Genomic DNA, 15,384 nt, shown 5'->3' with positions numbered 1-15,384 from the left:
AAAAAAAAAAAAAAAAAAAAAGAAAACAAAACAAAACAAAACTTATGCACTCATACAGAAAAGAATAAAATGTCATTAATAATTGTCAAAACTGATTGCATGTTGATAGTATTTTTACGATAGGTTAAAAGATATTAAAATTAATTTTACCTATTTCTCTTTACTCCATTAATGTGGCTACGTTAATTTTAAATCATGTATGTGGCTCACTTGTATTCCTACTGGATAGTGCTGATCCAGAACACCTTTCCTCTGTATAAATTCAAGTCATTGCTCCTCTTCCATAAAGCCTTTCTCAATCTTCCCTAGCTGTTCTTCATCTACTTTGTCTAAATCTTTCATGTGCTTGTCACTTTTTATTTTCAATTAGTTGTGTCTGACTTACCTATAACTCTTAAAAGCAAGAATCATATTATATTTACCTTTTTATTCCCAATAACCTCTAATTCACAACCTTGCCAAAGCAGACACTGAATTAGTAAACAACAAAAGAAAATACTCCAAACTCCATCAATAGCGGCCATCTCAGGGAAATAGAAATGAAAATTCCTTAAGGGCAGGAAACCAACACATCTTCTTAAAGCCCTAGCACAGCACCTTGAAATAGCAGGCACTCAAATATGTCCTGAACTGATATGGTTACCACATTTCCTGATCACTCTACAACAGGGGTCAAACTGTTGAGATTGGTGAAAAATAACTGGAAACAATCTGAAAGGTGAAAGTCTTTTTTTTTCTTTTGAGATAGAGTCTCACTCTGTTACCCAGGCTGGAATGCAGTAGCATGATCACAGCTCACTGCAGCCTCGACCTCCTGGACTCGAGATCTTCCTGCCTCGGCCTTCCAAGTAGCTAGGACCACAGGCACACATTACCACTTCCAGCTAATTTTTAAATTATTTTGTAGAGATGGAGTCTCACCACGTTGCTCAAACTGATCTAAAACTCCTGGGCTCAAGAGATCCTCCCACCTCAACATCCCAAAGAGCTGGGCTTACAGGCAGGAACCACCATGCCTGGCTCAAGCTGAAAGTCTTCTGATAGAGGAAAAGATAAACTTGTGGTATATTCCTTTACAGTTTTTAAAATACCCACATATCAGTAAGTATCAAATATGATGTTGATTACACTAAGCCAAGTTACAAAAATATACATACATGTATTTTTTGTAAAAAAATTAAAACACAAAGCTAAGTATTCTTTATGAATTTATATACACATAAAATCACAAAAATTAAAACAAAAGATCCACACCCACTTCAGGAGCACATTTAACTGTGGGGAGAAGGGTAAATGGAATAAAGAGTTGCAGTCTTCAACTTTACCTATAATGTACCTTTTCTAACTTTAAAGGATCTTCGGTAATTTTTTTTTTTTGAGACAGAGTCTCACTCCGTCACCAGGCGCCAGGCTGGAGTGCAGTGGCATGACCTTGGCTCACTGCAACCTCTGCCTCCAGGGTTCAAGCAATTCTCCTGCATCAGCCTCCCCAGTAGCTGGGACTATAGGCGTGCACCACCATGCCAATTTTTTTGTATTTTTCGTAAAGGCGGGGTTTCACCGTGTTGGCCAGGATGGTCTCAATCTCTTGACCTCGTGATCCGCCCGCCTCAGCCTCCCAAAGTGCTGGGATTACAGGCGTGAGCCACTGTGCCCGGCCTCAGTAATTTTGTTAATGTTAACTTTTGTCAAATCTGGGTGGCGGACATGAGAGTAATGTTAATCTCTGCCATATTCTAAACGTTTGAAATATTCCAGAATTTCAAACCATAAATATCTTTTTTTTTTTTTTTTTTGAGACAACCTCTTGTTCTGTCCCCCAGGTTAGAATGCCATGGTGTGATCTCAGCTGACTGCAACCTCCACCTCCTGGGTTCAAGCAATTCTCCTGCATCAGCTTCCTGAGTAGTTGGGATTATAGGCGCCTGCCACCCGGCTAATTTTGGTATTTTTAGTAGAGATGGGGTTTCACCATGTTGGCCAGGCTGGTCTTAAACTCCTGACCTCAGGTGATCCGACTACCTTGGCCTCCCAAAGTGGTTGGGCACAGTAGCTCATGCCTGTAATCCCAGCACTTTGAGAGGCCCAGGCAGGCAGATGAGGTCAGGAGATCAGGACCATCCTGGCTAACATGGTGAAACCCTATTTCTACTAAAATACAAAAACTTAGCCAGGCGTGGTGGTGCATGCCTGTAGTCCCAGTTATTCAGGAGGCTGTGGAAGGAAAACCCTTTTAACCTGGGAGGCAGAGATTGCAGTGAGCCAAGATCGCACCCCTGCACCCCAGCCTAGGGACAGTGAGACTCCATCTAAAAAATTTTTTAAAAAAGGGCTCAGCTGCTTTCATAAAGTTTAAAACGACTTTCTTAGATAATCAAAGTTTCTTCTAGATACAAGATTCTGGTTTTCAATTTACTTTTCCATTTCAGAGTCCTGGCCACTATAATTTTATTCTTTTTTCTTTTTTTTAACTTGAAAGCTGAAGATTTATTGCCAAATGATAGAATTTTATTCTTAAACTAAAAACTAAATTATTCATACCTCTCAACATTCTATTTGCCAACTATTCAAAACGGCCACACAAGTCATCTCCTTAAATATGTTTAACTTTTGCCGGGCGCAGTGGCTCAAGCCTGTAATCCCAGCACTTTGGGAGGCCGAGGCGGGTGGATCACGAGGTCAAGAGATCGAGACCATCCTGGTCAACATGGTGAAACCCCGTCTCTACTAAAAATACAAAAAATTAGCTGGGCATGGTGGCACGTGCCTGTAATCCCAGCTACTCAGGAGGCTGAGACAGGAGAATTGCCTGAACCCAGGAGACGGAGGTTGCGGTGAGCCGAGATCACGCCATTGCACTCCAGCCTGGGTAACAAGAGCGAAACTCCGTCTCAAAAAAAAAAAAAAAAAAAATATGTTTAACTTTTAAGTTATATCCAGTAGGAAAAAAGACCAATTAGTCCCAGTTAAAATTAATTTTAATATTTAGGCCAAAAGTAGTCCCTAAAGGCCGGGCACAGGGGCTCACACCTGTAATCCCAGCACTTTGGGAAGCTGAGGCAGGCAAATCACCTGAGGTCGAGAGTTAGAGACCAGCCTGACCAACATGGAGAAACCCATCTCTACCAAAAATACAAAATCAGCCAGGCATGGTGGCACATGCCTGTAATTCCAGCTACTCAGGAGGCTGAGACAGAAGAATCACTTAAGCCTGGGAGGCAGAGGGTTGCAGTGAGCTGAGATCACCACTGCACTCCAGTCTAGGCAGCAAAAGCAAAACTCCATCTCAAAAAAAAAGTAGCCCCTAAGAAACATACTTTTTATGGTTATAATTAATAGGAAAATCAGTGTGCTAAGCTTAAAAGAAAAGCTGGAATTCAACAGACTTATGCTTACATAAAATACAAAGAATAAAAATGAGGAAACAATGAGATGCACACAAAGTAAATGTAAGACCTCTAAAGTTATATGACAAGACTGAGTTAATAAAACTCTCGCTAACAGGAAACCTTAACAAATGACTCTTCAGTCTTTTATGATTTGATTCTTATGCTAAAATATTATAAACACATTTCTTACAGAAAACACTTAGGCAACTCTATTGTGCATAATAAAAAGATTACCTTATTTGATGCTGAATCAAAAGAATGTTTCATCTGATTATCCAATGGTGGGTCAGGAGAAGGTTTTATCTCATTAGCCAAATGACAATTTTCAGGAGCCCTTTCCTTGGTTTTATTAATTTCTACTGTAATATCATTAATTTTCACTTCTTCAGAATTAATTTCTTTCATTTTTTCCTGCTGACAAATTCTATTTCTATCATGTGGTTTTGTCCCTAAAAGTGTACTTTGAGTCACTGGATGATGCATTTCTAAAGCTGGTGGTGAAAAACTGGTTCGTAATAAACCTAATTTAGGGGATACTTGAGAGTCCAACTTATTGTGCTGCACAGAGTTAAATTTTGAGAGTTTAATTTTAGTCCAGTTGGAGTTCTTCTTGGTTGAGCTGTTTATTCCATTCAGCATACATTTCACAGGCTTTGTTTTTCTACTTGGGAAAAAACGGTTACATTGCACATCCTGATTTGTTTCCTTCTGATGAAGTACTTGTCTTTCACCATTGGTCTCTTCCAATTTTATTTCTGTGGGTTTTTCTTCCTTTACACTTTCCATTTGTGAAGATTCCTTTTTTACCTCTACATTATCTGACTCAATTTCACCAGCAATTTCTTCACAGAGCTGCAGAATACTACCTCGTTTGCTCCACCTCATTATCACTTTGTTCAGGCACTGATGGCTGTGGACTTTTTGGGAGTGTTGTGTTAGTATTCACTTGTGTATGAACCGACTTCTTCGTCTCATTTCTTTTCGAGACAACTGAAGCAGCCATTTTTGATCTTTTTACCTCAGAAGTTACAGGCACAGGTTTCATTTCCTCTCTTCTAGAAGTCTTCTGAGGACACTTTTCAGATCCTTGTATGCATCGAGAACTACAAGCACAAGCTGTCTGAAGTTCTACCTTGCGTTTTTTCCCTTTGGGGGAATTTACTTCATTAATTACTAAATTTTCATCTTCTTTAGAGTCAGACTTTACTTCCGGTAGTTTTCTCTTCACATGTTTCTGACTTGTTTTATTAGATTTACTCTGAGTACTGCTACATTGCTCTTTTTTCGTTGGTGGCAAACTCTGCTTAACTGCTGGAACTTGACCCTGAATTTCTCTGCTGCGTAAAGACCTTTCGGAAACCTCTGTTAATTGTTGTAGCCTTTGTGATCGCCGGTTAAGCTGCTCACTTGCTTTAGAGTTTTCATGTACTAATTTTTTCTGAGATAATTTCTTTTTTGTAGATTCTTGTTGTGAATCTCCCCTCACGGTCACCGTATTTTTATTAATGGATTTAGTGGCTTTATCAGTAGATGCTGCCTTTAATGACCTTGTACTCATGCGTGTTTCCAATTCTGGCTGATTTATTTTACTTTCGCTGGAAGATTTAACCTGTGATTTTATAGTTTCCTTTGGACCTGATTTTTTTGCTAGATTCTTTTGAGAAATCTGAATTTCTGTTTCTGAATTCTTATCTTCACTTTTTTTAGTAACTTTGGAGGAATTTTCTTTTGATTTCTCCTGAATGGACATCATTCCTGAGTAACAACTTTCTTTTCTGAATAGTTTTGAAGAGGATTTTTGTGTCCTAGTTGGTGTGAATGCTGATTAGCTACTATTACTACTGAGGAGCAGGTCTGAAAAATCAACTTTAACTGCTGCTGATACACATTTTCAACAAAAATACTAGTTTGCTTCAAGTAAGGTTTCTGTCATTCCTAGAACATGAGAAAAGCTGGCATGAATGCTAAAAGATACTTGCTTTATTTTGGACAAGGTAATAAAATTTTGAGAAAAATTTGATTTGATTATTTTTAACAAGTTTTTTTATGAAAAGAAATTTAATTCAGGTTCAATCTGTTTCGCTAATTTTTTAATTAATTTTGGTTTCAGGCCTAGCCCTATTACTGGAGGAGTTATTTATCAGTGACCTGTTTTGATAAAATTTTTGAAAACTTTTTTCTTCTGAAGTCTACAGTTATTGGACTTCGATTCACTTGAAACATGTCTTATGGCTAACACGTTTCTTTCCTTGTTTGCTGCGTCTGTTGGTTTGCAGTTCTTATTTAACCTCTTTTGTTCAATAAAATATTCTATTAATACAGATTTCCTTTTGTGCTGCCATTTCTGAAAAATTAAAAACAAAAAATTAAGTTTTGTACAATCCATGAAATATGGCAATGCTAACACTACACAGAAATAACCTTGATTTAAATAAAATCTAACTCCTCCTTTTGAAATATCTAGTCTGTACACATAAGGCTAACAGAACGAAGTATCCCAAGTATATTCCTATGAAAAATCAATAATTGTCTTATATAAGCACAAAAAAATTGAAACTCACTATATTCCTCAAGGTTTACTTACAGTTTTTGCCCCACAAGATAGACTTGATGTTTCAGCCACCATAACTCATGAAAATTAGACAAAACCATTCCTTATTATATGCTCTTAACACATTACACAGCACCTGAAAGAATAAGGTTTTTGTCAATGTTTAAAAGGACAAAGGAAAGATGTAATCATCTTATCAAATGTAACACTCCATAATTTTATCCTGTCCTACCATTAGTCATCATTTCTTCAGAACTCACATTACACACAGCACTTAATTTTAGTATTTCCAATTTGTAGTAAACTATAATATATGCAGCCAATGGACTAGTATGCATTCATGTATTTTGTGAAAAAAAGTGTTTTTGTTTTGTTTTGTTTTTGTTTTTTTGCGACGGAGTCTCACTCTGTCGCCCGGGCTGGAGAGCAGTGGCACAATCTCAGCTCACTGCAACCTCTGCTTCCCAGGTTCAAGCGATTCTCCTGCCTCCGCCTCCTGAGTAGCTGGGATTACAGGCGCTTGCTACTATACCGGCTAATTTTTGTATTTTTAGTAGAAATGAGGTTTCACCATGTTGGCCAGGCTGCTCTGGAACTCCTGACCTCCAAACTCCCGCCCACCTTGGACTCTTAAAGTGCTGGGATTACAAGCGTGAACCACCATGTCTGCCCATTTAAAATACAAAAAACAATTCATAAAATACACATTAAATGCTTTAAACCAGTAAAGTAAAATCCTATTTAGGGGAAAAAACAATGGACATAGATAACTATAAACATAGAAAAACACTGAAATACAGTTAAAGAAGGCAGACTTAAGCACACACATATACGTGTATTCCCATTCAAACCCTACTGGAAAAAAAAGCAACATAGAGACTAAAACAAAACAAGACCCGGTTTGGTGATTCACATCTATACTCCTAGCATCTCCAGAGGCTGAGGCAGGAGGATCGCTTAAGGACCAGCCTGGAAAACATAGCAAGACTCTGTCTCTACAAAAATTAAAAATTAGCCAGGCATTGTGGCATGCACCCACAGTCCAGGTTACTTGGGGGACTGAGTAAGGATTGTTTGAGCCCAGTTGAAGGTTGCAGAGAGCTCGTGCCAGTGTACTCCAACCTGGTTAAAAGGGTGAGACCCCATTTCTAAAATAAGTAAATAGCCAAGACAAAACCATAAACCCAAAGAATAAAAAACAGGAGAGTAGATGACAAAAATTTAGAAGTACCGATGCTACCAAAAAGAACAAATAACTAACTTAGTAGACTCAAGAAAATCTGAATCTTCAGGTGGAAATGTGGAAAGCTGAGAAGGTCTATTTATATCTGAGACTCAGGAATTAGCAGTATCAAACTCCACAGGAGATGGGGATAAAAATGGGACTTAAAAAAGTAGACAGGGCCAGGAGCAGTGGCTCATGCCTGTAATCCCAGCACTTTGGAAGGCCAAGGCAGGCGGATCACTTGAGGCCAGAACCTCAAAACTAGCCTGGCCAACATGGTAGAACCCCATCTCTACTAAAAACACAAAAGTATTAGCCAGGCACGGTGGTGGGTGCCTGTAATCCCAGCTACTCAGGAGTCTGAGGCAGGAGAATCATTTGAACCCCGGTGGTGGAGGTTGCAATGAACAGAGATCATGTCATTGCACTCCAGCGTGGGCAACAAGAGTGAGACTCCAACTAAAACGGAAAAAAAAAACAAAAAGGTAGATAGACTCCCAGATTGCCATTCCCATTACTAGCACCCAGAAGAGTAGAGGTATAAATCTCCAGAAGGCGTGAAACAAAAGGTCAGCAGGCACAGTTGAGGATGCAAGTATCATATTGACAACAGAAGGAATAAACAGGAATATACACACTGATTGCTGAAACCCACTCTGTCCATCCAAAACCTTCTACCTACTCAAAGGCTCCTGGAGGACAGCAGCCAAGCCTATACCTTCAACGAAGGAAATGGAAAGATCATGTTCTACTGATCTTTCTGAAATGAGTACTAGTGAATTTGGCAAGCCCAAGAGAAAATACTTAAAAATATTGGTAAGGTCTACCTATAGTCACCAAGACACAAACACACCCCCTACAGTCAGGAGTCTACCAGCCACTCCACACATTTTCCAATCACTTTTAGCCATAAGCAGTTAAACAACAATCACCACAAACAGAAGAAAAACTTTAATATGAAGAAAAAACACAGAAAAAAAAGTAGCTTTGAAGAACAAATTAGAGAAAAATCTAAATAAGCTAATTTGTCTTGAAACAGATAAGATCATCATAAAAAAAGAACTCTTGAAAATTAAAAACACTATAGAAAAAAATGAAAAAGCAGCATTAGAATGTAAAGGTAAGGAGATCTCCTATAAAGTAGATCAAAAAGACTAAGATGGCACATGGGAGAAAAAAATAAGAAAATTAGAGGACCATCCATGAGGTCCAACAGACCTTTCAAAGAATAGAGGAAAGGCATTAGGGAAAAAAAAAAAAAAATCAACAACTCAAGAAATTTTCCTAGGCCTGAATGACATGAGTTTCCAGACTAAAACAGCCAGGACTACTAGGTGCAGAGGCACATCTATAATCCCAGCTACTCTGGGAAGCTAAGGCACGAGGATCATTTGAGACCAACCTGAGTAACAGAGCAGGACCTACTTCTAGAAGATATTTTTCTTTTTTTTTTTTTTTTTTAAGAGACAGAGTGTCGCTCTGTTGTCCAGGCTAGAATGCAGTGGCACGATTTCAGCTCACTGCAACCTCCACCTTCCGGATTCAAGCAATTCTCATGCCTTAGCTTCCTAAGTAGCTGGAACTACAGGCATGTACTACCATGCCTGGCTAATTTTTGTGTTTGTTTTTTGTTTTTTTCCAAGACAGAGTCTCACTCTGTTGCCCAGGCTGGAGTGTAGTGGCCCAGTCTCGGCTCACTGCAACCTCTACCTCCTGGGTTCAAGCAATTCTCCTGCCTCAGCCTCCCGAGGAGCTGGGATTACAGGCAAGAGCCACCATGCCCAGCAAATGTTTCCGTGTTTTTACAAAAAATTTAAAATGGGGTTTCACCATGGGGTTTCACCAAGTTGGCCAGGTTGGTCTCAAACTCCTGACCTCATGATCTGCCCACCTCGGCCTCCCAAAATGCTAGGATTACAGATGTGAGCCACTGCACTTGGCCTTTTTTGTATTTTTAGTAGAGTCAGGGTTTGATGACCAACCCAAACCCCATCAGTGATAGACTGGATAAAGAAAATGTGGCACATAGGCCAGACACAGCATCTCATACCTGTAATCCCAGCACTTTAGGAGGCTGAGACAGGCAGATCATGAGGTCAAGAGATCAAGATCATCCTGGCCAACATGGTGAAACTCCATCTCTACTAAAAAATACAAAAATTAGCTGGATGTGGTGGCACGTGCCTGTAGTCCCAGCTACTCAGGAGGCTGAGGCAGGAGAATTGCCTGGTCAGCCTGGCCTCCGGGAGGTGGAGGCTGCAGTGAGCCGAGATCGTGCCACTGCACTCCAGCCTGGCACCTGGCAAGAGTGAGACTCTGTCTCAAAACAAAAAAAAAAAAAAAGAAAAAAAGAAAATGTGGCACATACACACCATGGAATACTCTGCAGCCAGAAAAAAAGGATGAGTTCATGTCCTTTGCAGGAACATGGATGAAGCTGGAAACCATCATTCTCAGCAAACTAACACAAGAACAGAAAATCAAACATTGCATATTCTCACTCATAAATGGGAGCTGAACAATGGGAACATATATGGACACAAAAAGGGGACCATCACACAATGGGGCCTGTTGGGGAATTGGGAGCTAGGGGAGGGACAGCATTAGGAGAAATACCTAATGTAGATGAAAGGTTCATGGGTGCAGCAAACCACCATGGCACATGTATACCTATGTAACAAACCTTCTGCACATGCACAGGTACCGTAGAACTTAAAGGATACCAATAACTTTAAAAAAAAAAGAGAGAGAGAAAGATAGGGTTTCACCATGTTGGCCAGGCTGGTCCTAAACTCTTGGCCTCAAGTGATCCGCCCACTTCGGCCTCCCAAAGTACCAGGATTACAAGGATGAGCCACTGCACCTGGCCAAAAAAAATTTTTTTTAATAAACTGAGCATGGTGGTACATGCCTGCAGACAGTCCCAGATGCTCTGATGGCTGCGGCAAGAGGAGCACATGAGCTCAGGATTCGGAGGCTGCAGTGAGCTATAATCATGCCAGTGCACTCCAGACTGGCTGACAAAGCAAGGCCCCATCTCTTTAAAAAGACAACAAAAAAACAGAGCCAGGCATGGTGGTGCAGGCCTGTAATCCCAGCTCTTTGGGAGCCAGAGCAGGTGGATCACAAGGTAAGGAGTTCACCAGCCTGGCCAATGTGATGAAACCCTGTCTCTACAAAAAATATAAAAATTAGCAAGGTATGGTGGCATGTGCCTGTAATCCCAGCTATTCAGGAAGCTAAGGCAGGAGAATGGCTTGAACCTGGGAGGCAGAAGTTGCAGCGAGCCAAGATTGCACCACTATACTCCAGCCTGGGCAACAACAGCAAGACTCAGTCTCAAATAAATAAATAAATAAATAGGGGTGAGGGGTGGAGGGTGGGGAGGGGTTGGTCCACAACTGTAATCCCAGCGATTTGGGAGACCAAGACCAGTGAATCACGAGGTCAGGAGATCGAGACCAGCCTGGCCAACATAGTGAAACCCCATCTCTACTAAAAATACAAAAAATTAGCTGGGCATGGTGGTGGGCACCTGTAATCCCAGCTACTTGGGAGGCTGAGGCAGGGGAATCGCTTGAACCCAAGAAGCCAAGGTTGCAGTGAGCCAAGATCGCGCCACTGCACTCCAGCCCAGGCTACAGTGCACTCCGTCTCAATAAAAAAACAAAGCCGGGCACAGTGGCTCACAGCTGTAATCCCAGCACTTTGGGAGGCCAAGGTGGGTGGATCACCTGAGGTTAGGAGTCTGAGACCAGTCTGGCCAACATGGCAAAAACCCTATCTCTACTGAAAATACAAAAATTAGCCAGACATGGTGGAGTGTGCCTATAATTCGAGCTGCTAGGGGCCTGAGGTAGGAGTATCACTTGAACCTGGGAGGCGGAAACTGCAGTGAACTGAGATCGTGCCACTGCACTCTAGCATGGGCAACAGAGCGAGACGCCATCTCAAAAACAACAACAAACAGGGAGGGGGGCCTAAGAGTATCTAGAACAACAGATGAAAAAAAAAATTATTTCTTTATTTTTGAGATGGAGTCTCGCTCTGTCACCCAGACTGGAATGCAGTGGCACGATCTCAGCTCACTGCAACCTCGGTCTCCCGAGTTCAAGCAAGTCCCCTGCCTCAGCCTCCTGAGTAGCTGGGATTTCAGGCATGCCCCACCACGCCTAGCTAAGTTTTTTTGTATTTTTAGTAGAGACAGGGTTTCACTGTATTGGTCAGGCTTGGTCTCAACCGCCTGAGCTCAGGTAATCCACCCACCTCTGCCTCCCAGCGTGCTGGGATTACAGGAGTTGAGCCACAGGACCCAGCCACCCCCGCAAAAATTTAAGCCTTTCTATGTTTCTGCTGGCAATGAGGAAATAAACGTTTAATTTTTAAAAAACCTATCGCAAGGATAAAAATATGACTCTCGAACTTCTAGAAGAGAAAAATCCTGACCACATACAGATGATTAAGATCAGAATTACAACAAACCTCTCCATAGCAACACTGGAAGCAAGATAATGGGAAAATCCTTCAAAATGCTAAAAAAAAAAAAAAAAAAAGCTGAAGAAAAATTATGTCCCAAGTAGAATTCAATGCCTAAACAATTAAGTGTGGAGTAAATTATTCAATTTTCAGGTATGCAGGGTGTCAAAAAACTTAACTCCCAAACATCCTCCTCTAGGGTCTACAAGAGAATGTGCACCAAAAAATAAGTGTATTAAAATGAAGAAAAGAGGAGGGAGTTCAGGAGCCAAACAGAAAATGAGACCGTACATGTGTGCTTTTATTGAAGTTTACCTGAATAAATATAAGTATAAATAAGTTAGTTTAAAGGAATTTTTAAAAAAGAATTACTATTGATAATACAGATATACAGTCACTCTTGATTGTCTACTCATACCAATAAAAAGAATGAATCTGTTTGGTTCGATTCATTTACTTAAAAAAAAAAAAAAGAATGATCTGGCAGTTAATGAACTGAAGATATTTTCAAATATATTTTTATTATCATCAACTTTTGGAATGTACAAACCAAAATCAAGTATCATGCTTTATGAAATAGCACAAGAAATCTTCCATTAAATTCAGCAAAGTTCTAACTATATAAACAACAAGCTGAAATACACAATAGAAATAAACCACATGCCATTTACAGCAATGCACAGACATGCACAAACGTGCACAAGCGCACACACACAAAAATCAACTTAAAAAGCAACAGGGTAGATTTACACTGATATTGAAATACACTTAGCTGTAATATTTAACAGTTTAGTTTCAATATATCAATTTGTAGAGATTAACAGAACAAAACAGACTCTAAAAATAGACCTGAAATACAAATATTAGCTGGGCATGGAGGCGGGTGCCTGTAATCTCAACTACTCTTGAGGCTGAGGCAGGAGAATCACTTGAACCTGGAAAGCAGAGGTTGCAGTGAGCCAACTGCAGTGAGCCAAGATGGCACCACTGCACTCCAGTCTGGGTAACAGGACAATACTCCTTCTCAAAACATAAATAAAATAAAATAAAAATAAAAATATTTATTTTTTGAGGCCCTAATGCAACGGGGGATTTAGATATAAAGGTGGTATTAATTTCATTCATTTCAAATTAATGAAAAAAAATTACTCAACGATTGCTGTTAGATGGGCACACACACCTATAATAACAGCTATTCCAGAGATGAGACAGGAGGATAACATGAGGCCAGAAGTCTGACACCAGCCTAGGCAACACAGCAAGATACCATTTCAAAGAAAAATTAATTAATCAGATTTCGACCTGGGTGATAGAGAGAGACCACATCTCCAATAAATAAATAAGTAAATAAATAAATTGGTGTTAGGAAAACTGGGTAATCATCTAGGTAACCTATCCTAGTTTACGAGTAAGAAAACGTTCAAGAAAAATAGTATGGGAAATCTTTTTTTTTTCTTCTTTTTTGAGACGGAGTTTTGCTCAATGCCCAAGCTGGAGTGCAACAGTGGGATCTTGGCTAACTGCAACCTCCACCTCCCAGGATCAAGAGATTCTCCTGCCTCAACTTCCCAAGTAGCTGGGATTACAGGCACATACCATCATGCCCAGCTAATTTTTTGTGTTTTTAGTAGAAATGGAGTTTCACCATGTTAGCCAGGCTAGTCTCAAACTCCTGACCTCAGGTGATCCTCCTGCCTCAGCCTCCCAAAGTGCTGGGATTACAGGAGCGAGCCAACGCCTCCAGCTAGGAAGCCTTTAAATATTTGTTTTCACAGTAAAAAAGGCCTTTTAAGCCTTATCATAAAATTCAGAAGTCAAGGTTTAAAGGGCAAAACTGGGGGAAAATACTGTCAAGAAATGGCAAAAGCTGATAACCACAATATATTTAAAGGGAAAAAACAATAAATGGCTGGTATAATAGATAACAAGATAATACAAATTAAAACCAACACCTATCAGACTGGCCAAAGATCAAGAAGTTTAACAATACAGTCTTGGTAAAGGTTTGTGTCAGGTACCTTACATTACTACGAGTGATTCAATGTCTATGCAGGACAATCCATCTATTAATATTATAAATGCTAATTTTCAAACAGGTTCATTTCCAGGACTTTATATTACAGTTATATTGCACAAGTGCACAAAACACATGTAACTACAGAACTCACAACAACGTTTCAACAAAGACTGAATTCCCCAGAACAAACAACCATCACTCTAATACTGTTTATATAATTGACTGTACATTTGTACAACAGAATACCATGCAATCATGTCAAGGTAGAACTGAGATTCAAATCAATTCCAGGCAAAATTTCCACAGCCCGTTTTTCTTTTTAATAGATCTATAGGTCCAATATTTATATTTATTTTTGAGATGGGGTTTCTCTGTAACCCAGGCTGGGTGCAGTGGTGTAATCATAACTTACTGCAGCCTCAAACTTCTGGGCTCAAGTGATCCTTCTTGAGGCATGCACCACTACACTTGGCTCCCACAGGCTTTTTATACAGAAATTAACAGCCTGGTTTAAAAATGTATATGGAAATGCAAACTATATACCATAGCCAAAACATTTTTTAAAAAGAGCAGAACTGAAATACTAACACTATCCATTTCAGGACTTAATATACAGCTACTAAAATCAAGACAGAAGCCCAGGCGTCATGGCTCATACCTGTAATCCCAGCACTTTGGGAGGCCGAGGCAGGTGGATCACGAGGTCAGGAGTTCGAGACCAGCCTAACCAACATCGTGAAACTCCATCTCTACTAAAAATACAAAAATTAGCTGGGCGTGGTGGCATGCGCCTAATAATCCCAGTTACTCAGGAGGCTGAGGCAGAAGAATCACTTGAACCCAGGAGGCAGAGGTTGTGGTGAGCCAAGATCATGCCACTGCACTCCAGCCTGGGTGACAGAGCAAGACTACATTTAAAAAAAAAAAAAAATCAAGACAGTATAGCAATGACAAAAGATACAGAGGACAATAAAGTAGAAAAGAGAACACAGAAACAGACCACACGTATATGGTCAACTAATTTCCTTTTTTTTTTTTTTGAGACAGAGTTTCACTCTTCCTGCCCAGGTTGGAGTGCAATGGCGCGATCTCAGCTCATTGCAACCTCTGCCTCCTGGGTTCAATCAATTCTCCTGCCTTAGCCCCCCAAGTAGCTGGGATTACAGGCATGCACCATTACGCGTAGCTAATTTTATATTTTTAGTAGAGATGGGGTTTCTCCATGTTAGTCAGGCTGATCTCCAACTCCTGACCTCAGGTGATCTGCCCACCTCAGCCTCCCAAAGTGCTGGGATTACAGGTGTGAGCCGCCTCGCCTGGTCAATAGTGATGATTTCTAAACAAAAGAACTACTGGACCAAGTTCCAGGAGTACGAGAAAAGCTTACTTTTCACTATATACCCACTGAAATGGTTTATTATGTAGACATATAACCTGCTACTAAGTTAAAATTCCATGAAAATATAAAGTATATTTGGCACACAGATTAATCATCTTGGAAGATACTAAATTATAAAAGTATAAGTCACTTACCTTAAAGAAAAAATGTATCACCTTTTTCTTCAAGATGATTGATGATGCTTCTAATGAATGATACTCCTTATCACTTCATGTATGTTTAGTAATTAATTTAAAAAAAAAAAAAAAAACAGCTATATAGCCAAAGTAGGATAATCTGCTGAAAAAAAAAAAAGAATACAAAAATATCACTATTAACTGATACATT

The 15,384-nt window shown here is 39.9% G+C and overlaps 1 protein-coding gene across 1 annotated transcript in view; it reads right to left on the bottom strand.

Annotated features, from left to right (window-relative positions):
- The window catches only part of ESCO1 (establishment of sister chromatid cohesion N-acetyltransferase 1), a 75,727-nt gene that overhangs the window by 46,933 nt on the left and 13,410 nt on the right, over positions 1–15,384 (bottom strand). The window contains 4 exon segments of the mRNA XM_017498870.2: positions 3,624–4,263; positions 4,265–5,733; positions 5,974–6,076; positions 15,192–15,336. Of these exon segments, the coding sequence (XP_017354359.1) occupies positions 3,624–4,263; positions 4,265–5,142 (1,518 nt within the window). The 5' untranslated portion in view covers positions 5,143–5,733; positions 5,974–6,076; positions 15,192–15,336.

This window comes from Cebus imitator, unplaced genomic scaffold (genome assembly GCF_001604975.1).
Source record: "Cebus imitator isolate Cc_AM_T3 unplaced genomic scaffold, Cebus_imitator-1.0 Scaffold12, whole genome shotgun sequence".
NCBI classification, from domain to species: domain Eukaryota; kingdom Metazoa; phylum Chordata; class Mammalia; order Primates; family Cebidae; genus Cebus; species Cebus imitator.
Note: the sequence above shows the minus strand (reverse complement) of the source record. Positions and strands in the feature narration are given on the sequence as shown.